Source organism: Homarus americanus, unplaced genomic scaffold, assembly GCF_018991925.1.
Source record: "Homarus americanus isolate GMGI-L3 unplaced genomic scaffold, GMGI_Hamer_2.0 scaffold42818, whole genome shotgun sequence".
Taxonomy (NCBI): domain Eukaryota; kingdom Metazoa; phylum Arthropoda; class Malacostraca; order Decapoda; family Nephropidae; genus Homarus; species Homarus americanus.
The window spans coordinates 1125749-1151994 of NW_024741585.1; the positions used below are offsets into that span (position 1 = coordinate 1125749).

Sequence of the window (26246 nt, forward strand, 5' to 3'; positions counted from 1 at the left end):
GCATTATAGGTCTTATATTGCGATACAGGAAGATGATGTTTTTCTGAACTTTAATTAGATGTTATTTAGTCAGTGCATAGGTATAAGAAGTCAGCTCACTCATGAAAGTAAATAAGTCCAGCTACGAGGTCAAACTCAAGGTCACACAGGTAAATCCATTGTTTGGTTGATCATTTACTTGGATCAGTTAATCTCTACACCTGAGTTTAGTGCAATCATCGTTCCTTTAGGTTCGTATTCTCTACCACTAAAATTTCATCTTAGATTTTCCACTCTATGTATTGTACCACATCAGGTAATTACACTAATAACCATAACCTTATAATGTGTTTCTTTTTTGGTAACAGGTGGAGGCGGCCGTCACCACACACAGGTGATCCAGACGGAGACACTGTGACCCCTGGACCTCTCTGGCAGGTTAGATATTACACCTGTTCCTTTTTGACAGGTAAGACAACACACCTGTCCTTCCATAGTGTATAACCTTATCCCTGGAGTCGCTGAGTCCTCATTTAACGATATATTATAAAAGTATAAATGCTGCCGGAAGTCATTTTATTCATACATAATTGTAAAAAAAAATAAACATTGACTTTTTCCTAACTAAGATTTAAGATAGTGTGGATATTAATATGTATTGAAACCAAATTTTGTCGTTTTTTTAGTAGTGAGTTTAAAGTAATGGTAGAAATGCAATACTAAAAGCTGCTGAGGTTGGTAAATAGAACGCATAAGACCAGGCGCACGTACTTATTGCCCCTCATTTCTCATCACCAACCACACGTTTGTTCCTTGTACTTGGTGTGAGAAATGCTGAGAATTATATTACCTAAAATCATATATTATAGAAGAGGTACTAATAAATGTTTGGAGGTTAGAAGTATAAGTGAGAAACATTAAGATGGGGGTTATGTTTCTCAGGTGAACAAAAGCAATTATTTCAAACAAACCTGAAATAATGTTTAATATGACCTGAACTAACCAATGAATAGTTTGTTTCTCAGTTCAGACAATGTGTTATTTATATTTCTCACAGCTAAAGTTACGTTTATATTTCACAGGTCAGACAGAGCAACATAAAGGAACTAGTCACTAGAGAAGAACTTAACAAACCAAGAAAGAACCCCCACCCCCCACACCCCCACACCCCTCCCTACAAGACCACAACCAACACGGAACTACGACCAGAACTACGGGTTTTAGGAGCGTTTTAGAAACATAAGATAAGAAGACTACAAACACATCGACTTAATACGGGTCAAACTCAGCGAATCCCTGACCATCGCCTGTGAGTTATTGATACACGGGACTACGCGGTCAAGGCTGGTTATACGGATCAATAAGCCACTGATTGAAAGCTATACCATCAAATACTACTTAATACGGACCAAAGGACGCTGATTGCAGGTTTACGGACCACGAACCAAACGCTGGTAGCCACGGACACAGAGAGAAGAGATAGAGCGAGTGAGTGTATTGTTTCGGACTTGAAGCAAAGAAACAAGATCACAGAACACGATGTCTTGGTCAGCAGGAACACCTGAGCCTCGAGGCAGACTCTTGGATGGCGAACAACACACCAGGCGAGGTTCTCCAGGTAAGACTTAATGTGACACTTGAGGTGTAGGATGGCAAGTGAGGTGTAAGATGGTAGATGAGTTGTAGGATGGCAGGTGAGGTATAGGATGGCAGGTGAGGTGTAGGATGGCAGGTGAGGTGTAGGATGGCAGGTGAGGTATAGGATGGCAGGTGAGGTATAGGATGGCAGGTGAGGTGTAGGATGGCAGGTGAGGTGTAGGATGGCAGGTGAGGTATAGGATGGTAGGTGAGGTGTAAGATGGTAGATGAGTTGTAGGATGGCAGGTGAGGAAGAGGATGGCAGGTGAGGTATAGGATGGCAGGTGAGATATAGGATGGCAGGTGAGGTATAGGATGGCAGGTGAGGTGTAGGATGGCAGGTGAGGTATAGGATGGCAGGTGAGGTATAGGATGGCAGGTGAGGTATAGGATGGCAGGTGAGGTATAGGATGGCAGGTGAGGTATAGGATAACAGGTGAGGTATAGGATAACAGGTGAGGTATAGGATGGCTTTTTGATCACCTGTATATAAGAATCATCGATGGCTCTACAAGCTACCTGGTAAATGTTGTAATATATGCATAAACGACATTAGTTTTCTTGGGTAATGCTCGAGTTTCACCTTGTCTCCCTCCTCCAGACCTCCTTGGGACTCCGGCTGGTGGTAGTCCTCAGTCAGGCACGCCCCTCCTCAGCTTACGTCGCCCTCCACGCCCCTCTACACCCTCCACCACTCCTGTGTCGCCTTCCAACACCGGCACACCTCCACATTCCGGTACACCTCAGCCTGAGTCCATACCATCGTCCAGGAGGTGAGTTGTGGTGGATCACTGGTGGATCACTCTAGTGGAATGCTTATTGGTGAATGATAATGGTGACTTAAGGAGCGCAGTAGAGCCTATAGTAACGATAAGAAAGGTTTAATGTTTGGGTTTTTCTACTTAAAAAATCTATCATGGGCTAAACGACCCTTAAGTGTAGTTCGGGTGTTCTGGAATGATTCACAATGAAAGATTTTAACTTGTACCCTCCCTCAGGTCGTCTCTCTTGCCACCCGGAACTGACTCCCGTCGGGGCTCCCTCACGAAGAAGGCGTTGACGGGGCTGGTGAAGGACGCCAGAAAGGGCATTAGGAATGTGACAGACACCTCCATGAAGGCTGGCCAAAAGGTAAGAGAATGACGAGTGTGAATGATGTGGATATAATGGGTAATGGCTGATAACATGGATGGGGAAAATATGGAGGGAGAGAGGGAGAGATATTAAGCTGATACTTACGCCATTAGTAAAATATCCGTAATTAGTCCAATGTCCGTGATTAGTATATATCCGTGATTAGAAAAATATCCGTCATAGTTATAGGAACAGTGAGTTTCTAAGGTGAACGTCGTGAAAAAAAAAATCACAGAAATTGTTGTATATTTATATAACAAAATTCCCGCCTTCCAAGTAATGTGTTATTATGTTCAGAGAAAATAATGTTGGCAGTATAACACATTTGGTTTTGATTGTATCTTATACTTTTGTTTTATGATGAGAAACATTAGCGATGCTGCCACTGAATATAGTACAGTATATAACATGTGTCTGGTATTAAGAACACAAGAATGGCGGAAACTGCAGCGGGCCTATTGGTCCATATTGGGCAGTCCCATTTACACCCAACCCCTATCGCTCATATATCCACCCAACCTATGTTTGAAGCTATCCAGCGTATTCGAGTTAATGAAGGTGTTTGGTAACTTGTTCCACTCGTCCACTACTCTATTTCCAAACCAGTGTTTACCTATTTCGCGCCTAAACATAAATTTATCTAATTTAAAACCATTGCTACGATTTCGCTCCTGGTTGGATAGTTCGAGTACCTTTGTAATGTCACCTTTGTTTGGCCCTGACTTCCATTTATACACCTCAATGCTTGCTCTTCTTAACGCTACACCTGCCAGGGAAAATAATCCTTTGTTCTATATATATATATAGATAGATAGATAGATAGATAGATAGATAGATAGATAGATAGATATATACTCGTATAAGTATATATACAGTATAAACCGTAATATTCATGTGTGTGTGTGTGTGTGTATGTATGTAGGTGTAAAGAGAGAGGGAGAGAGGCTGTTACTGTGTGTTTCAGTAAGCCCGTAAGCCTATTACATAATTGTTGTGGTTCCTGATCATCGTAGCGGGAAATTACAATATGTATCTTCTGTAAACGCTGTATCAGTCTAACAATTCCATGTTCGTGTTTATGTATCAGTATCCGACACATATAATGTAGTACTGAGCTACAACAACGCGTTTACTAGATTATTAATTCCACTTGTCATGAGAAGTTAGGACAGATACAACTTAGTGTTACGTGACGGAACAAACTCTGCAGTGTGGACCACCAACACCTCGGCCTGGGGTAGACTATGGAAGGTAATATTTGCCGTAAAAGCAAAGCCGGGATTGATGAATGGTGATGTGTTAACACGAGTACACAACAGTAACGATGATGTGTTAATTTTTACTCAAACGCGACAATGAAGAATCACCTGCAGGATCTATCAGTTAAGTGTAGGGAAAAATAGTGACGTCAAGACACTTATAGCAAACACTAGACAGCAATAGTCTGGACACTAACCTACCATAACAGCCGGGAACTTACAGAAACAGACTCTACAACAATGGAGAGAGCTACCTGAGGCCTTACTGTCATGCTGAAGGCTAACACACCTGTCCTTCCTCCAGGTACAGTACAACCAGAAGAGCTAAACACAGGACCCTCAACCAATGGCAGCTTTAGCTTAGGAACACACTACTGTACCTTATTTGAAACAGATAGGAACCTTTACTACCTGTGTCTAATAACCATCTCAAACCTTTATGTGAAGTATGGCAGTAATCACTATAATAAATCGAACTATATAACTACGCTCTAAGATGAGGAGAAACAAGTATAGAGAATCCTAGTCGTAACCTGTGTCTCACCTTCTGCTTCAGGTAATTCAATAAAAGGTAAAGTAAAAATAGGAGCAAGAAAGAGGAGAGGAGATGAAATATATTTTCTCGACATTCACAAATACTGTATGTGTTGTGTGGGAGGTGGGGGGGGCTCACACACAACAGTCTTATGAAACACGAATACTTATGTGAAGAAAAAGTAATTCATTCAGAAAACATAAGGAGTAGTGCTGCATTAAACACACACACATACACACACATTCCCTCTCTCTCTCTCTCAAGGCCAAACCCAAATATACACACATTTGTAAGCTCACGTACATGAACAAGGAACACACACCCACGCACGCACTAACTGCACCCACACCCACGTCTTCGCCAACACACACACACACACTAAACCAGCCTCTCCCCACACACACACACACACTCATAAATCACCCACGCACACCTACCCACGTAACCCTGACACACACATACATACACACACGAGAGAGAACCTCTAGCCAAGACCAACACATGCTATTAATGCCATGGTAAAGATGCAGTTAAGTTATATTTAGGAAAGATTATATATCAATTGTACAAACATTTTTACATAAACATCTGGGAAGCTTCAGTGGTGATATGAAATTCAAAGACGAGTAAACTTATCACGGGAGTATTCTGAGAAGGTCGTATTATACCCAGGGATATATTATGCCATGATAACATCTGGATATAACAGGCAATAAGGTACATACGAGCGAAACTACCAAGTATAGATGACTCGGGAAAGTTGGCGAGCCTGAGCCACGATATAGGGAAGCCTTGGGGTGAGATAAAGCACTAAAGAGTTGCTTCTGCTGCAACAACACTCGATAAATAAGAAATTAGAGGACAGGTAAAAACAAATAATCGATATAAAGGTATGTGTGTTTACCTGAGGTCTTGTGTATTTGGTTCCTTTGAGTGATCCTGTGTTTGTCTCGAGAGCAAAACACAGATAACATTCACACAATAGAAATGGTCGAATTTTCGTATTATGTGAATGTTAATATCAATCATTTTATTAATATCGTTCCTATTAATAGTAGTAGTAGTAGTAGTAGTAGTAGTAGTAATCCTATTTCACAAGGAATATAATTAAAAAAAATAATAATATTAATAGCAAAATATGCAAACAAATAATAGTTCTTATATCCGAAGCTGCTGCTGACACGGGGTTCTGTAATACGCTTAGTAGGGATACAGCCTCTCTCACGGGTCGCTACTGATAGGTATTGTGTACAAGAACGAATAAAACGAGATGAAATTCGGCTTGTGTGTGTGTGTGTGTGTGTGTGTGTGTGTGTGTGTGTGTGTGTTTTCCACCCGGTTGAGATGTTAACAGAGTGAGCATGATGTGAAGATTAACAGAGATTCATGTTCTGCCCATTACTCTGGGTGAGGATAATGGAACGTGTATGTGAGGGAATGCCTTAGTGGAGATTGGATCAGAGACGTGACCATAAGTTATTGATATAAAGGATTCGTTAAGGACACTGAATCACCCAGAGGTTACTGAAATAGTTTTTGTTTATTTGGATATTAAGTTGTTTTCATTTTTACTAAACAACTTACCAAATATTAATCTATCGTTTTAACGTTTTGCGGATTTTTGTGTAATTATTTTAATACACGAAAACCTATGAGATGAAATATTTACAAGTAGATTAATATTAACATAATCTCTCTAAAATGACCTGTTTTACATTTCTAATCACACTTAGGTCACACAGTAGGCTAATAATACGAGTGTGTGGATCACTCTAGTGCTTTCTTGAGCCGTAGTCGCGTGTGTTTCTTAATATTAGATTAAATCGAATGTTCTTCATATCTACGTATGTTGTGATAAATATTCTTGTTCTTAAGTAATTTAACAGAGAAATAGATGATGAGTATACTGTATGTTGTATGCGACCTTAATTATGGTTTATGCAATAGCGTCATCAAGCTGTACGTTACAACTGCTCAAACGTTGTTGGCAAGAGGAAAACCTTGTGATCAAACGAATAAGGTAATCTGGAGCATCCGGGACATATAATAAAAATAACAGACACATTTTATCGTTAAACAAATCCTGATGATGTCGCTCAACTCCATGGTGGTTAGTTACGCCAGTCTTCCATTAACTTCAATGTTGTGTGAGGGTGGGTGGCCCCTGGTAGTGTGTGGGTGGCCCCTGGTAGTATGTGGGTGGCCCCTGGTAGTGTGTGGGTGGCCCCTGGTAGTATGTGGGTGGCCCCTGGTAGTGTGTGGGTGGCTCTTAGTAGACAAGAGGGTGGGTGGCCCCTAGTAGAGTGGGGCTGCTCCTGGTAGAGTGTGGACGGTTCCTGGTAGACAAGAGTGTCCTATACTACTAGGCAAGAGGGGAGGTGAGAAACGGGGTTACGTGTTGACCTCTTGGCTGCTCCTGCGCGGGACACCAGAAGCAGACGTTTGGCGACAGTAACAGTCATGTCTATTTCTGTGATTGCGAAGACAGCTTTTACTGATCTCTGTAACTTGTGTTGTGTGTGTGTGTGTGTGTGTGTGTGTGTGTGTGTGTGTGTGTGTCTTTCCTCGTTCATAAATATATATAAAGCTATTGTATTATTTGATACTGAAAAAACATAGACTTCTTGATCAATTAATTTTCTTTCGAGACCCAGTAAGTTTGACTGAAATTTTATAAATCAGTCATATTACAGTATTTATCATGAGGTTAATCCAAGCAAACTATTCATTCATTTTATATATATATTATTCTTAAATTAATCTACGTAAACCATTAATTTATTCCTAAAATTAATCCTACTAAACTACAGTATGTACTCAATAGTAAGAAATCCACAAAACTTACCTCAAAATTAAACCAAAAAATATATAGTTATCCTAATGTAAATCCTTCTCAAATTAGCTTAATAATAAACCCTCAAGACATCATTATATTGTTTGTGTACCAAGGCCACCAGAGGTACATATCAACATAGTCTGCCAACACACACTTTTGATCTGTGCTCGATCCAGTGACTGTGAGACGCGTTTATTCCATCCGCTGGAGATTTTGTCTAGCAAGGGAGGACCCGGGTCTTAGTCAAGCAAGCGTGTGATATCCAGTGGTGGCAGCACAAGGTTGAGTGAGAAGGGGGGGGGAGGTGAGTGGAGGAAGTGAATGGTAAATGGAAAAAGGAGGTGGAGGGATGGTATAGAACAATAAGGTGGAGAGCTATAGAGGAATTCCAAGATGAGTGTGTGTGGGGTGGGGGTGAGTTAGAGGGATTGGGTGAAGATGTAGTAACTGGTTGCATGAATCGATTCGAGGTGGAGAAAAAGGGAGAGAGAGAAGGAGAGAGGGAGGGACAGTGTGGAAGAATTGAGTAGATGGTTAGAGAGAGAGAGAGAGAGAGAGAGAGAGAGAGAGATGGAAGAATTAAAATGATATTAGTATGGATGAATACAAGTAATAATTTTGGGAAGAAAATAGATTAAGCAAAATGAAAAACAAGACTAAAAGTTCAATTGAAAAGAACATTGTTGCGTTAGATTATACAAAGGTGGTCCTTATGAGAGCCGTAGTGTGTATAAAAGGGATAGAAAAGATAACAAAGGAGACTTCATGATTGTGTACCCATAATCATAGCAATAAAATGAAGATATCAAGAAGAAGAATTTACGATCTAGTTTTAAACAAATCAGAGTTTATTAGATAAATTTATGAGTTTGTTAAGTGACATAAATTATTGTTTATAGGAAGAATAATCATAAATAAAGGTGAATGTTAATGTCTTGGGGAATATAGATTATACTAATAATTGTTAGTTCATAAGACAACACAATTCGTAGGAAAAATCAAATTAAAAACTAAATAAAACTCAGGAATTAGTTGACGCGGTCTGGACATGCTGAGGTGATGAGGTTAGGAGCGTAAGCAACCTCTTAATATGTCTGTTTGTCTCTCTGTCTGTCTCTCTGTCTGTCTGTACTGTACTACTGGGCTTACGAACCTTCTGCTTAATTTTCGTATATATGAAATTATTTTTAAAGGTAATAGGAACACTACTGAATCATCACTTAAGTTTGTTTTGTTGGCCCTTGTGTCAACCACCTCAGAGGGTTCGATATCTACGTTATAATCAAACTTCCCGGAAACAAAGGAAAAAGTCACACCGGGTCCCAAGTCATTAGGTTAACAAGACAGGTGCTAAATAGTTGTGTCAGGTGAGGAGAACGAACGGTGTGTACTTGTTACATTTCACGTCCAGTGGGTGCAGGCTGCCACACTCTCCACTATGTAGGTCCTCCTAAACTAACATGTCTACCTATACCGTGTACGACATCTTTTAGTTTAATTATCGATTCTACTATTTATAAAGACCAACTTACGATTATTATTTTTTAACCCAAAGCAAACAACTTATTTTTTTTTTTTAAATAAAACACGTAGAGTAATTATACTACAATACTTAAAGCATAAATAATTTTGTTTGAACAAAGAATTTATTGTTACAAAACACTGTTGACAGAAACTATGAACTCTCGAAAACTAACTTCATAACATTCACTTCTTCCCTAACCTAATCTAACGTAACCTAACGTAACGTAACCTTACATTAAATATTCAAAATTATGTGTTTGAGGCCAAGGTAATGTCTCAAATTTCCCATAACTATTGTCTTTAACTAACTTGTACTACGTGACAAAGTTTACCATCTAATATTAAATCTGGTTTAAGTATTTGTCGAAGCTTTTCCAAAACCTCATGAGACAACAACATTCTCTGTAGGTCCTAAAATAAGAGCAGAACACCAGACCGTCCTATACTGAGTCACTGCCGCCAGCAATTATACACGACCAAGTTTAATTTAAGACCCATCATGTCTTCACCATCAGTAGTGACACCAGGCCTGACGTGTTTAGGATCGGCTGGTGATAATTTTAGGTGGTGGGCCTTGTGTAGAAACATTGAATACTAACTAGTGTACACAGCGGTCTCAGCACCCACCTGGTTTGTTATAACACCTACACAAACTTTATATGTTACGCTAAATACGAATAATTGCGAAATAGCGATCATGAAGATAATTATACGACTGTACATATAAATAAATATCTTCATACCTAACCTAACCTAACCTAACCTAGTAGGATGGAAAATCATACCAACAGATAAACAATATAAATGCCGTTTCAAATTACCTGGTAAAATATGTCCGAGCAACATTAACCAGAGGATGAATGTCACATCAAGTATTCCGACCATTGATATGTGATGCGGTCCGTCTGGCAAGAAGTCAGTCAGTGTGGTCCTTCTTGCTGGGAGTATAAACGACCGAGGCGCGTCTTACAGATTAAATTTAAAATACAGTAATTACTTCTTATGTTCCTGTAATTATAACTTGACTCAGAGGATCTCTTAACGACGTTGTTTTGTTCCGCTATGACTCTGACCATGGTAGCTGTGACCTCACTTGACCCCACATCTTTCTGGCTCGTCCCCTCTGGCTCCTCCTTAGACAACCACTCCTACACTGTGGGAAACATTACTACTAAGTGTTTGGAGCAAGTCAGCATTAAGATATTCTTAGGTGTTCGTCCTTTTAGAAACAAATACTCATTGACTGCACAAATCTCAGTTCGTTTCATTTATCAGAGGAAATACAGAACTATGGCAAATCTCTTACCCGTAACAGAAATGAAGGAGTGATTTAGCGAAGGGTGGCATATTCCTCATAGTAATGCCGGATACATAGCAGTTTATTTGTACTATACACATTAATATTTTTTTCAAGGGCGACTGAAGCTTTGATCTGAACCCGCAGCTGTGAAAGGGAAAGATAGAGAAAAATGATATAAAATGAGAAAAAGTTAAAGATATGAAAGAAAGTCGTGTGATTTGACTTTTAAGTGAATGAAGGTTGTAGGTAACACACAGCCGAAGTCAGACAACGAAAATACTGTACCTGATCTGTTAGGATTTGGTGGCAGGTTTTTCAGTGTCCGTCTCGAGTTGAAGTTGATGGTGAGTTCACTATCTTTGTCAGTATAATAAGATTAGTAAGACAGTTATATCTTTTTACCCCTTTTGTACGGTGTGTGTAGGGAGGGTGATGGGGGTGGGGGGGGGTGGGTAGGGGAAAGATGCAATATAATGTATGGATTACTGCACGACGAGAGAAGTTATATTACAGGAATGGTGTTAAAAGCGCTGTTATGATATAAATTAACAGAAAAAGACAGATTAAGACAGAGATACAGACAGATGAGCAGAGAAACATCCGATAAATAAATACTGACAGACATAAATAAAGAAAAAATTAGAATACTGAATATGAGAAAACGTTTGATAATTTAGTAAAGTAAAGACAAATGGTTAGAGAATATGATGACTGGAGACACAACACAACACCTCCAGCTGACTACCATTACCATACAAACGACACCAACCATTGTCTTCCCCTCTACTCTTCTTCTTTAACTCTACCTTTTTTCTACCTTTTTCCTCCTCCTCCTCCCTATTTTCTTCCTCAATTTTTTCATACTTCTCTCCTCTTCCTCCGATTCTTCTTACTCTTTTTTTTTTTTATTTCCTATTTCACTCCTCCTCCTCTTCTTCCCTCTTCCCTTCACCAACATGGAGGCTGCAGTTATAAGTTATGACATGACCCGACGAGCCAGTGGCTGTCTAGTCGTGCGGCAGAGCATGACAACATACAGCAATGAAAAGAACCCTCAAACACACGGTAAATATAGTAACGCATGCGGCAGGGTGCGGCTAAACAGGGTGCGGCACTACGAGGGAGGGAGGTGAGTTGAACATAGTAAGAGGGAAGTGCCAGGGTTGTAATAAGGAGATGCCACAGTTGTTGGTTTCCATGGCCACACGTGAAGGGGAGTCATGAGTTGTAGATGACACTTCCAGGGCCTGTAAATGGGACTGTCAGGGTTGTAGGTGAATATATCTGAGTTGTAAAAAGATTGTCAGAGTTGTAAGACGGTTGTAAACGTGTAAAAGGGTTATGAGAGGTTGTTAAAGGGTTGTTAACTGTTGATAAATAGTTGTCAGGGATGTACGAGGGTTGACAACTGGAAAAAAAAGACTGGAGGGGTTGTCAGTTTTGTTTTCTTATCGCTGTCAGTGATGTGAGAGTTTGTCAGGGCTAAGAGAGGAAAGTCACAGGTCCACTCGTAAAAAAATGATCCGTGTTGTAAACTACTGATCTGACATATAATTGTAAGAGTGATGTCAGAGTTGTGAAAGTGTTGTGAAAGTTGTAAAGGTGTTGTTAGTGGTGTTAGAAAGCGGTCAGAGTTGTAATCAAGTTGCCAGAATCGTAAAGAAGTGCCATGGTTGTAGGTGGGGCAGTGCCATGGTTGTAGGTGGGGGAGTAGTGTTACAATTTTAGTGGAGAAAGACGCAAACTGTCCCTCTTTCTCCTCTCCCCTCCTACCCCTTCCTTCTCTCCCCTCCTACCCTGTCCTTCTCTCCCCTCCTACCTCTTCCTTCTCTCCCTTACCTTCTCCTCCTGCTCCTCCTTCTCTCACACTCGCCTGTCTGGCTTGCTGGCATCCTGGCATGGTGCCACACATCGCACCCGCAAAAATCCGCAACGTCGTCGAATCATGTGCACTGAGAGAGTCAACGAACTTGTTTATATAGTTCATTAAGGGACATAAATCAGTCGTGTTTAGTATAGGTACAGTGGCTATCGGATGTGTTGTGTTGTGTGTAAGACATAGACATTGGTCGTGTGGATCCGCAGTCATCTCAGCTTATATATAGTCTTTTATATATATTTAGTCTAGGAGTGTATTTATTAAAGTTAGGGGTGGTGCACGGGGGCGTGAGGTGCACGGGGGGAGGGAGTGCGCGAGGGGTGCACGAGGGAGGGGTGCACGAGGGGGGAGGGGGGCAGGGGGATGGTGGGGGGCCTGTGTTTACCTACAGTCTCTCAACTCCTTCACTACCCCAACACACACACACATCCCTGACCACCGCAGGGTCAAGACCTAGTCAGGCGCTGCTCCTACTGAGCAGCGGCCCCCCTGGTCAATGTTCGGCCCATTCCCCAAGTCTCTCTCCCCGACCTATCCTCACCACTGGGATATCAACATAATCAAAAGTGACAATTTCGTTTTGGAAAGAAGTGGGGCCAGTGTTGAACAGTGTTTAAGCCAGTGAATTCAGCACTAGACAGTACCAGTGAGAGCAGTGACCCACCAGTCAGATAAGCACCCCTGGGAACTGCCCGCCATCTTCTGACCAGGAGATGCTAATCAGTCCACCCTGGGAACAACAGTGGGTCGGCTTCACACCTGACTACGAGATAAAACAACACCGCCCAGCAAGGTGGGGAACTGTGACACCACCCACACCACCCGGTGTCCCCATGACCACGTGTGGTCCTTCATATCAACACCCGAGGACGAGTTACTACACCACGTGAACACCACACTACCTGGTGTCTTCATGACCAGCCCAGTCCCGGGCCATCAACTGTAAACTATAATAATTTGTATGTTCAATTCATGTTCCTTCTTCTTTCAGTAATGAAAGCTTTTGTTAAACGACCCACCCACCCCATGTCTTTGTATGTAACAAGTCATTTTTTCCAATGTATATTTTCAGCTTTCGGGCTGCAGAACGTTTTCAATAAACCGTTAATTATTATGATTTACTATTATTACACACAACATCGTGTTCTAAACTCAGAAAAACAAAGAGACTGGCAAGCATCTGGCCCCCTACCAAGTGTGACCACAAAGTCTCTCCCCCTCAGAGTACATCAAGAGTCAGTAGTGGCCAGGGAGTAATGCTTGTTGTTTGAGAATCACGTCATAGTTATCAGGCAGCGTCATGACGAGTTACAAAGTTGTGGGTGGGTGAGGGAGGGTGGGTGGGTTGGTGGTGGTTTACTGGCGCGTGCAAGTAATAGGCCGACCAATCACATGAATAGTAAATAAACATAAAAGCGAAATTGTAAAATACGTTTATATCTACGTCAATTTAACGCTAAAATGTTGCGTCGTTCCTCACTCATTTAGTTAATTTCGACATGATTTCTCCTATACTTCTCTTCTAGTTTTCTTCTTTTCCTTTCAGAACACCGGGAGGTAGTTCTGAACTTGGTCTCATGCGCGTGTATGGTTAGGTTAGGTTAGGTTAAGTTAAGTTAGGTTCGCAGAAATTTAGATTAGCAACTTGGCACTTGGTCACAAATTTTGTGATGCCACATAGCAGCAGGGTCTACCATTAAACAATACACTATGCTTTCAATATCTTCCCAGGCGGTAGTACCTCCCTGTTTGGTAGCTGCCTATTACCTACGACCTCATGAGGTCTTCAGTATCTACAGTGGAAGCCTCGTGTCGGATTTCACTTTTTCAAATACTGGTGGCAAATACTACCTCCAATACATTACTGGTGGCAAGTACTACCTCCAATACATTACTGGTGGCAAGTACTACCTCCAATACATTACTGGTGGCAAATACTACCTCCAATACATTACTGGTGGCAAGTACTACCTCCAATACATTACTGGTGGCCTCCAATACATTACTGGTGGCAACTGGTGGCAAATACTACCTCCAATACATTACTGGTGGCAAGTACTACCTCCAATACATTACTGGTGGCAAATACTACTTCTAATACACTCCCCGTGAACTGTACTGGTGACAAGGGAGCACGTATGCGGGGGAGCAGATATACTTGTTTCTGGGGAGAAGGTATTATGTATGGGGAGGGGGTACTTGTGGTAGGGAGAGGGTAGTGTGATGGCGGGGGAGGGTAGAGTGTGATGGTGGGGAGGGGGGTAGTGTGGTGGTGGGGAGCATTCACACACTTAAGACTGAGAGTAAAAAAAAAGAATTACGACCCGTCAAGAATCAGAATGAGCAGATACAAGGAGATAAAACTGCGGAGGGGACAGATAACGAGAGACTTGGAGACAATTTGGAGATATTAGTGAGATATTTTTGGAGAGAGGAATTTGAAGGAGTGAGAACAGAGTTGTTGATGTTGAATTATAGACAAAAAATGGGAGAAATATGGGTGCTGGGGAAGGGAGAGAGACAGAACTTTAAGAGATAGAGAGAGAGACATTGTGAGAGATAACCCAAACACAGTAGTAGAATAAGGAAATTGAATAAGTGAATTAGAGATAAGATGAAAACAAAGTTGGGACGAGAAAGGAAGACACATCCATGACAGATTAGTTTACGTGACATGTGTAGTGACAGAAGGGCCATAAGCGACTGTGTGTGTGTGTGGAGACTGGTGAATGACCCCACCCGACAGGTCACATGATAGATGGACTGGAGAGTGGTGGTCGTCCGCGAAGAGTTTATCCTGTACATGTGTTCTCAATCAACCCAACTTTGATCCTATGCCAACGAATCCATCATTGTATTAAGCTATTTCTTTTTTGTTGCTGTTGAGTAGTTTACAGATGTTTTATATTGAAAGGTGAGGCGTATATGTCCCGTGTATACTTGCGAGAAATGTCATCGAATATATGGAACCCCAAAAAAATCTTATAGTAGAACCTGACCAACCTGAGCTGACCATTAAAGGTTATCCATGTAATTTGTTCTAGCCTTGACCCCTTGTGTTCCACCTCACAAAAAAAAACCTACAGGTCATCTAGTGGAGAGAGAGAGAAAGATCTACTAGCGGTTCTCTACTAATTGTTCTAGTTCCTTTGTACTAAATATTTTTGGGGGGCAAACAAATTCAGGCCTTGCCACCTATGTAAGCCTATGTAAGCTTATTTTATATAGTGTGAAGGGAGTGCTACTGTCAGCTCTCCTCTCCTGGTAAAGCTCTCTCTATATCACCCACTCGTCCTGGTAACTGTAGGAACGCTTAAGGTGTATGACAGCTGGTGGTGAGGGTGATGTTATTTTTTCACAGCAGAAAAGGCCAAGCGGCGTTAGTGTCATGTTAACAGGCGATGATATAATCCCTAACATGTTAAATATAATTATTGTAATGACTGTGCGGCCAGCTAACCTAACCTAACCTAACCTAACCTAATCTAGCATGATTAATGGTTAGGTTAGGTGATGGTCCCAGCGATTACAAGAAAGTCCTTAATATTTTAGGGAATACATAAAATAAATCCCTAGTTGCACAGTCACTACAGTATAGTACAGTAGATGACATCCCTGATTACACACACACACACACACACACACACACACACACTTACACACATACATACAAACTATATCGGTAACACAACACGAAATAAACACAAGCGAAAAACTCGTTTCTTAAGTAACATCCACAAGTTTCCAGACTAATATTGACCGGGTATTTTTATGCCAAGAGAATCAAGAATCGTCAATATACTTTTGTTTCTCAGAATTTAATATATAAAGAGTTTCAAGGAAAAATGACTAGCCATTTGCCAGAGGTACAGTGTCGTGACGTCACCGGAAGATAGGACTGTGGCAATTTCATTTCATTATACAAATTAATTATCTTTCAAAATTTCAGGTTCTATTCATTAAATATGTTTGTATTATAGTTACCCAGGTTAAGAACAGTTATTTCGATATTGTTAATAAATTAAAGTAACTTATTTTCATATTGCTTGTTATGTCAAAGTTAAGTCTCAACCATGCCTTGGTAACTACCGGTTTGGGAACGTCCAGTCCAAGGCTATGGCAACTGTGCTCACTGCTTAACTGTTCCTAAGTTGTTATGTACTGTATAATTCTTATTAAATTATGTAAAGTTCCTGAAAAACACCTATAAATATGATAGACATCTTTAATCACCACAGTTAAGTGTTGTTGGTGTCAGCATGTGTCACTGAGGAATGTCACAGCTGTCATCGTGCCCACTGTCATGCCACACAGAGGGTTGCCACACGGTTATATTTATATTTTTTCTACGTTAGTACTCTGCACTACAATTTATTTCATTATATTTATTCTATTTAACGTAGAGTAACAATAATAACACCAAAGAAAATAAATATTACTGTATTTAACCCGTAAATACTTTAGTAAACTACAAATTTAAATAAGAACATTTCTTAATGACGAAAATATGAATCAATCAGATTGGGTGTAGAGGACAGTGGCTGCCAGGTGTGTTGTGTGGCTCTAGTTTACTGCCGCTAATATATAGTGAAGGTGAGGTGAGGTGAGGTGAGGTGAGGTGAGGTGAGGTGTGTACTGCTGCTGTGACCCCGCCAGGAGTCCATCACACAACTTCCGTGTTGATAACAGCGATATGACGACATGCAGTCCCGCTCAAGACGTCCAGCATTCCATTAGAGTTAAAAAAGAAGAATAAAACATGTGCCGCACTGACCGTAACTACTGCAACAATGTCTTGCATGTGAACGTCTGTCTGATCAACTTCGTGATCATTTGAGAGAGACTCGTTAGGTGGATACTCCTGAACAGACCAGCAGGTGGTGTAACCTTGAGGGATAAGACCAGACACAAAAACTAGCAAACATACTCCAGGGCATCACTTGATCCTTGTAATGCTCAACCGGATACAACACCAAACGTCAGGCAGGAGGCAACACCAGGGGGCGAGAGTCACAAATGACAACGTGACAATTTTTAGTCCTTATAAAGCCACATCTCATCAGTTTTCAATTATTTGTGTATCAGTGACTATGAGGTGCTAAGTTTGTTCATGACTTACGATAACGCCCTCATGAAATTTCGAAGACAAATAATTAGCCCATAATTGAGTGTTCAGTATTTTTTTGTCCTTTGATGCACAGGAAATAATTCTCTTGTAGGGGAATGTAATTTAAATTCTGGCTTTTTTTTCAGTTACACATAACTTGGTAATGGCAGAAGTTACTCAAGAAACATGACCAAGACTCACATTGAATATAATTATAACTATATGAGTAATGATTAGGGGATAAATTTATGGGATTACTTCAACAACAGTTTCTATTGACGTCTTTTAATGATGTCACAAGCGCGTCCCCCCCCCCTCTCTCTCTCTCTCAGAAGATGCTTAACTAGTCACACATACACCTACTGTATACAGAACCTCACATTTCAGTCAGTTTTAGTACAGCATTACTTGGATATGTTCAGTGTCTCTCGGTTCAGTTTTTATATAGGTTGACCAATGTCCCACGTAGTCCTGCTGTGAGGCCAACAATTCACTTATGTTTTATAAATATGGTTTCAATGGATCATCATCAATCACTGTGACGGTAACCAAGCTTGACCTCTTTTGTCTGTCACGTGAAGGAAGAACAATATTAAGACGCAGTAAAGTAATATGTAATGTGGGAATTCCTTTTTCAATTAGAGTTAATATTCTAATGGCGTATTATACCTTAAGTGAGTCAACACCATGTTAGTTTGTCGTATCATAAAACAACTATTTACCGCATTATGGTGATAAACTGCGCATTGTGCTTGGAATTAGGGAAACATATTGCGTGCTGTCTGCCAGTACAAACACAATGCTCATTAATTATGCCAAGTTTTTGTAGCCCTAAAGATTGTGGTACTGCACAAAAAAAACTGATTCCAAACTTGAGTGAGCGAAATGTTTCGACATATCGCTTGAATATGACATGACCGAGCACAGCCCACGCGTGTTCGTTCTCTGGTCTGGGTTAATAGTGTGCTAACTCTGCCTAGACTGGCGGGAAATAATCGCACTTATTCTTGGATGAAGTAAGAGTCTCTTTACCCCAAAAGAACCGACTGTCCGCGGTACTTTGGTGAATGGAACCGCAGTGTTCTTCCAGTAGAGCTGGTGGCAGTGGTGGTGTTCGAGTAGGGACCACCAGGAGTCAGTGAGTCAGTCAGCGACGCATAGTGTAGACACATACTGGTGCCCTGGCGCCAAGCTTACCGTACTAACATCCATGTTCCTTCACCGTATACAAAGGAATGTGATATTAAATCTTTATATTGGCGTGTTGGTGAGCGATAAGTTGGTTTTTCTGTGTAAATTTCAGGACATCATTACACTAATTAGTGACAGATTTGACTTTATTGACCGCAGTGAAACCCAAACAGCCAAGGAGTAAGAGTGAAGTTTGTAAGTGTTATACCACACCAGAGACAGTGCAGGTGAACAAATAAAAAAAAGCTTTTGTGAAGAACATTAAAACCAATTTGACGTTTCCCCCTTGAAAATGTGGGTGTGTGTGTGTGTGTGTGTGTGTGTGTGTGTGTGTGTGTGTGTCAGCAAGGAACACAACATTGGATTTCTTCCTCTGCAATAAGACGAGATACAAACATTAACAATAAATGAGCAAAAATATAGACAGATGTATTCGTGAAATATAAGAGACAACAACGTCATTACTTCCATTAAATGCTCCTGTAAACATTGATGGTGACCTTGACAACCGTAATATTTGTGAGGAAAACATAAGACGATGTTTCTCGTTAAAATATTGAACTGTTACGTTATACCTGTGGGACTTTCTGTTTCTTGAACATAACAAAAGTTCATACATCTATCTATGAATCATTCGGCTACGGGGAAAAATCTTTCAACCTCCACCGTAGAAATTATTTACCTGAAGATAATTTTGAGCAATTTATGAAAATAAGGATTAACATTGAACATCTTTTGATTTTACCTGTACAGTATATGTTACGTACTGACAAGACCGAAGTATTTGTGTGTCTGTAACCCTGTGTCAATGAATCCTCTTATTGGTGACATGTAAACGATTAGTGGGAGCACGTGGTGGTAACCTTTGAATGGTGAAATAATGGTGATGGTAATTAAAGACTCTGAATGGTGACTTGCATGGTGATAGTGAGTACTGGCATCAAGGTAAATAATGAGTAGTGAAGATAACTAGTGACAGTGAATAGCGACGATAAGTGTGTGTGTGTGTGTGTGTGTGTGTGTGTGTGTGTGGTTACGTGGGTGTGGCTTTTATTTAAGGGAATCTATTAGAATTACATCAATACAAATACAGTATTGTTTGTGAAAATATAATCACTCATATGCACTCTCACATATATATATACACGTGAGCACACACACACACACACACACAGAATACACTCATAGTGGCATTTAAAAAAAAAAGCTTGAAAATACTGTAATAAAAGACTAGTACAGTATCCTGGAACCCTCATGAATTACGAGCACATGTATGAGAGGTCTTGCTTTGCGCTACCACCCTGGCCTCCTCAGTGCCTGGCTGCCCGCTCCTGCTACACTGGAAGTAATCACGCGAGGTCCTGGTCGTTCTCAGCACGCGAAGTAAACACTAATTCTGTCTCGTATTTTGTTTTATATCATTTTGATATTTGTGTTTCGACTAGCCCTCCCAGTCTTCCTCCCCCACCCTTACCTCCTCCTCCTCCTCCTCCTCCTCCTCCTCCTCCTCCTCCTCCTCCTCCTCCTTACCTCTTCCTCCCCTCCTTACCTCTTCCTCCCAAATCCCATCTCCTCTTTTTCCCCATTTCCTCTTCCACCCCCTACCCTCTTCTTCCCCGTTCCTCCTCCTACCCTTCCCTCTTCCTCCCCTTCCTTCCTCCTCCTCCTCTCCATTCCTTCCTTCCCCTCCTTCCCCTTCCCTCCTCCCCCACCTCCACTGTCAACAACACAAGGTACACAGCAGCTGGTAATTGTAGTCGATTATCTACTGTACATACGAGTTAACCTGAAAATTCTTTTACACGTTTATATATCAGAGACCTCTCTCACGTGTGTGTGTGTACGTGCTTGAGTGCGTGCGTGCGTGCGTCCGTGCGTGCGTGCGTGTACGCCTGAATAAATTTACATATTTAGATGAAGGAATGAATAGTTCTATAGATAAAAGAATATGTATACATAGTTACATATATTAATACAGATGCAAATAGTTATAATATACTTAAATTATTCGACTCTTCATTATAATATGGGAGTGACAGCGCCTCCACAGCCTTGCCAACACGTAGCCTCTCAAGAAATGACATGTGTACAGAATCATGTCTACACAATGTTCACTTCCTGCCGCTTAAATTGACTCAGGATTACCTTCACAAAAATACAAAGGCCATTGCACTCTTTAAAAATGAACAAACTTGTAGGTAAATATCCAACATTACCTGACTTGAAGTAAACGAAATCCACACGCACACTAACCTTTGATGCCACATGCTGGACTGTGTGTGGCTTGTGGTGCGTCGTGGTAAAATCTGGCTCAGTTAAATCAAGTTAAAGTTACTCTCTGTTGACGATATTTATTAACATAAGAACCTTTACTTTGAATATCTCCAGCAGGACAGAAATAGTTTTTTTTTTTACGTAATAATGAAAAGATTAAGACAATAAAGTAAACTATCCACAAGACAGAAAGAGAAGTGAGGAAATATATGACAACTGTATACCAAGAAATATCTATAACGAAAGGAAGCTTCACCTCCCCCCAACCCTGGCCCTTGAACCTCTCTGCCTCACCTGTCTCCTAGTAACTACTGTCCGGGATCATGAAGGATGTGGCGGTGGAGAGAGTCAAGAGCCGGAGATCTTCAGCTCTCCGGCTCCCAGATTTCGTCTCCATCGAGAAGGTGAGACACAATGCTCTCTTGTCTTAATTTATTGCAATAGTTCGATGAGAATGGTGAAACTATTGAGAGATTCCTTCCGATAATTACAAAGTGTCAGGGAATTATTCTCTCTGAGGTAATAGAAGGTTATGAGTTTAAGTTAGTTTGTCTGTACCTAGAATTCTACGGACTTACCAACCAGTGTTTCGTTTACTCTACGGTCTCGTGTATTCACAACTCGCTTGGAAACTTATGTGTGTCAGGTTTTATAGTTAGTAAAGACAACAGTTATGAGCGTTACTGAATTCTCGTGTCGTCGTCATCCTCATGAAACAAGGATTTATTATTTACAAGTGTGACAGTGACTGAACATCTCTGTATATACCTTATTTATTACAACCTTAAACTAATTATGATGAACCAGCTGTTTTTATTTGTTTTGTCTATAAAAATACATATAATAACATATGTAATACTTTATTAAACAGATTTGTAACTGTTTCTGAACCGTGTTTTAGACTTCACAGCAGATACCATTACTATGACTTCCCAAACTTCACCAGTATTCAGGCCCGATATTACAAGAATAATATCACCACCAACTTTAAATGAAATATTGCAGTTATTTACCTTAGTGGTGTCCCGGTATGTGATGGTAAACTGAGCGTTGGTATTTATGTGTGTGTGTGTGTGTGTGTGTGTGTGTGTGTGTGTGTGTGTGTGTGTGTGTGTGTGTGTGTGTAGTTATAAGTTGTTTAGCTCTACATGTACAAAGGAAAACATGGATTATTATTGTACAACATCTGGGAATAACTTGTGAATAACTTACTCTCTGTTGTTGTTCATGTTAGCAGACCGTATATGTTGGTGAGAAGTTTGTCTGTGGTTGTCAGATGTACAGTACAGTGTTGGTGTGTTGGTGAGTCTGTTGGTGGCAAGATACACAGAACAGTGAATGTTGTCATCATATATAAATACACACTCACATGTTTCTCTACACCAGTTTGCAACAGTTTAGGATCTCAATGGTGAAATATCATGGTCTTGCCGAGAAGGTTTTAAGACTCAATATTTACCTCTATCAATCCAATATTCTTTGCACAAAATATACAATTTACAATAAAGGTTTTGTAATCAGTTTAAAAATCTTACAGGTTAATAAGAAATGTAAAACAGTATATCAGCCAACAGTCTCTTACCAAAGGTTTACAAGGTTTACTGTAACATAATTTTACCTTGAACATCAGGTGAATAATATTTATTTTCTCAACATCGTCTGGAAACTCTCGGCTGTCAAAAAAAATCGGCTTTTATCCAATGTTGTGAGGGAGTGTTTATGTGAGCTAGCCATCTGTGAGTACACAATGGTCTGGCGGATATATTGTAATCTGGTATTTTCTAAAACTTTCTCCGTTAAGTTTTCAGATTAAAGCTTCTGGGGGAATAAATAAGTGGTTAATGTCCGTCGGTGTCTCCTAGGATAGATGACGAGAGTTGAATAGTGACATTTATATAAGCGGGACCATAGTGCATGATTGTCTTAGGGGAACTATTCATCAATGTCAACAAACTGTAGAAGCAGAAGTCTATGATGTTTACTGTTTATGTAGACTGTAGCAACTATGTATTGGACACTAGTAATTCGAATTAGATTTTTTAATGACTGAGCCGACAGTACTGTAGGTCCTATTTGATTTTGTCTGTGTTAATATTGTATACATTTTTGTTTCCTTTCAGAATCTGTTTGCATCTGTAAGTTGTTATTAATTTACTCTCTTACTCTCTTAGTCCTGTTAGATCTGTCTAAAGCTTCAAGCGAACCACTGTTGCTGACCTACACAAAATAATGTTATTTCCTTTATTTTGAAAAAAGTTAAGAGGAAGAACATTCTTAAGTTGATAGAATAACATAATAATGCACTTATAAACTTATGCCACTGCTTGTGTGCACAGCTCGACTCTACTGCTGCTCTAACAATAAACTTATCAATAAATAATTGACACTGTATGTATGTTTATATAAACAAGTTTAATTAAACAATCAACTGCCTCTCGTCAGTTTGTGTCTTCTTGTCATTCATGTTACGTCGAGGCTCAAGGTTGACCCCTGTACCAGGTGGTCACACTGAGTCACTGCATGTAATAATAAGCTTATTTAAAGACCTACTGTAGTTGCTCGCTTCATGGTTAAGCAGCCAGTCGCTTTTTTGCTCAATCACACTCTCGCTTCGTGTACACAAATACCAAGTTTCAGAAGAGAGATACACCTAATGATGTTGATAATCTACGTTTAATTAGCATGTGTGTATATAGTAAAAATATGTTACCTGTATACAGTACACGAGCTCTATACTGTCACGCACCATAAGATAATATTGTTAACATTACGTGACTGTCCATGTAACCTGACATAACTTATCTCATTAACCTTAACTTAGCATGACGTCATTCCTACCAGTTGTTTGCACCAGGACGCACCAGTGAGGTTTTTCTATAATCTCCCAATTGTTTCTTTTACAATGAATTCAATGAGAAATTTTTGGGGAGATTAAATACCTGACTTTAGCCTAAGCTGTCGGGATCAGAATATTATTTTACTTTGATATAGTCACAGTGAGGGAGGGTGAGACAAGGCCTGAAGTATCAGTACAACATAAAATAGAAAGGAACTTCATCACTTAAACTTATGAGAGAGAGCTTACTGGTGAATCCTTTATGTGAAAGGAAAGATACACTATTGTTTCACTTATGTAGATCCCTTGAATTTAACTGAATTGAATTGAAACAGTTTATTTAGCCAGAAAAAACACAGATACAGAGTGAATAATAATAACAATATTAACATGGCTGAGCAAGTTGAGATCCCGGGCTCTCTTTTAGGCATCTGATGTATACTATACATTTTTCTCAAGGAAGTATTATGTAAACATTATGTTGTACAGTATAGAACATCAATGATCAAGTGTTCCATGAAGCTTTTCTGCTCATTAATACTGTTTACGTTTCACAGAACCAACTTGAGACTCCACCAACTGTCTCTGTAAAGTTATATCTTACTGTACAGTCGCTCTCCTAAATTAGGTCATATATAAAAAAAAATTCCTATATTAAACGTGTTTCTTTATTTTTCAGAACCCGTTTGCCTTTGTGAGTTGAGATATATTTATTTCCTGCATGTTCTCCTTACTTGTGTACATGACTGCCATAGTTGTTGTGCCGTTAACTGCTCTATTTACTTTTTTCAGGAGAACATTTTAGAAACAAGTTTGCTGGGAATATTAAATTATATTTACATAATGAAGCACGTCACCCTGCAGCTTCTGTTGATGGTGCTTCTTAAATTGTTTTGTTTAAAGCTTCTTTCCTGCCTTCAGAATATAAGCTCATTTAAAGTTGCCTCACTTATATCGACACAAACGAAACATTTATAGTTATTAGAGTACATTACAGTACATATTTTATAGAGAATTTGTTTACCAATACAAAAAAATAGTGTAGTTACCTTTTGTTCGACACTTGAGGACAGAGGCGGGTGTAGCTAACCTCTCATACACCTCCAGGATACTTGTGTAGCGCAGTGTTAGTGTCCTGTGTGACCAGAGACATGCATGTAGTAGCCAAGTTAATGAGAGTTAAATGGGTATGTAATGCACACACTGTATACAATCACTCGCACACAGTCAGTCATTCCCTTGATGTGTATAGTCCGTCGCCTGGAATGCACAGTCATCCACTCTATTCATATGCACAGTCAGTCAGTCACTCTTGCTGTATATAGCCTGTCATTCGTCATGCAAGTCCTAGAGAACATGTGCATGAGGTAATAGTGTAGTAGTAGTAATCAGTACATCAGAGAGCCACATAATGACAGGCAATACAGGTGTGTCATCTCCACACATCAGTCTCCCCCGCGCTCCAGGAGGCAACAGGTGACCCAGCTGGCGGCGTCACTCGCAACACAACTGCGAGGGGACGTCTCCGCCACTAAGCGTAAGGTGCATACATAATGACTCTTCAAGTTGTGTGTTAGTGGCGCTGATTAATTAGTGGCGTTCAAAACATGATCCTGATGTCAAGTGTCTTATTGGTGCTAATTAGTGGTCTATTTAAGTGTTTGTGGCTTAGTTAATGTGTTGTCTATCAACTCACTGTTCACTATTGGTACTAATTCCTGGACCTTAAAACATCCGTGTAACGCGTCAAGTGGCGTTGATTAGTGGTGATCAGCTGCTTATTAAAGTGGATATTGTCCAGGGTCATTAATATATGAAAGAGTATTGTCTCATATACTTTAACGTGGGCACAGTTTGTTTTTTATTCTTTTAATGTTATTGATTTAAAGTAGTTATCTGTCGTCGTTGTCTTGATAGAGTTACTGTCCTGTAGAAGACTGTATGTTATTTAAGACACGGTGTTGAATCACGGTGATGTATAAACAGTTGTACACTTGTTATTTCTTGTAATTGTTGTAGTGATGAGTCATTAACAGGTGTTTCATCACCGTAATTACGTTCGACAGGTAATGTCATGTGCGTCTCTACTGTTTGTCATAAACAGGTGTTGCCTTATATACATTGCGTCACACACGGCATTGCGTATGTGTACTCACGCCGTCAACAAAGTTCAGTGTGTTTGTTTTACAGTACAGTACAGTACAGTACAGTCCTGCTTGATGGTTTATGCTAGATACTATGAATCCTCTACTCTGTACACATAATGCTTCAGTGTTGTCTACATTTTCATTAATGTGTTCCTTATCCACGTCTACACTGTAGGAAGTGTCATTATCAGTGTTGTCACCATCAGTGTTGTCACCATCAGTGTTGTCACCATCAGTGTTGTCACCATCAGTGTTGTCATTTTCAGTGATATCATCATCAGCGTTGTCATTATCAGTGTTGTCATTATTAGTGTTGTCATTATCAGCGTTGTCATTATCAGTGTTGTCATTATCAGCGTTGTCATTATCAGCGTTGTCATTATCAGTGTTGTCATCATTATTGTTGTCACCATCACTGTTATCATCATCAGTGTTGCCATCATCAGTGTTGCCACCATCATCACCACAATATACTCAGGTTACTCCATAAACCCAGGTTGTGGACTCGACGAAGGAGACGAGTCAGCGGCTGATAGTGGACGTGGAGGCTACCACCAAAATGGTTCTTACCAAACTATATATTTGTTGTAGTACTGTACCAGGCTCT

General features: G+C 40.2%; 1 protein-coding gene across 9 annotated transcripts in view; it reads left to right on the forward strand.

Moving 5' to 3' along the window:
* The window catches only part of LOC121875974 (TWiK family of potassium channels protein 7-like), an 84179-nt gene that overhangs the window by 38461 nt on the left and 19472 nt on the right, over window positions 1-26246 (forward strand). For 3 of the 9 annotated variants that reach the window (XM_042380808.1, XM_042380802.1, XM_042380804.1), the window contains exons 2-6: window positions 348-417; window positions 1062-1597; window positions 2219-2390; window positions 2616-2748; window positions 26136-26201. In XM_042380808.1, coding sequence (XP_042236742.1) covers window positions 1519-1597; window positions 2219-2390; window positions 2616-2748; window positions 26136-26201 — 450 coding nt within the window. In that variant the 5' untranslated portion in view covers window positions 348-417; window positions 1062-1518. Of the gene's footprint in view, window positions 1-347; window positions 449-1061; window positions 1598-2218; window positions 2391-2615; window positions 2749-20279; window positions 21061-22776; window positions 22792-24171; window positions 24187-26135; window positions 26202-26246 lie in introns of those variants that run through there. The other 6 variants (XM_042380806.1, XM_042380805.1, XM_042380807.1 and 3 more) reach the window with 6 other exon arrangements.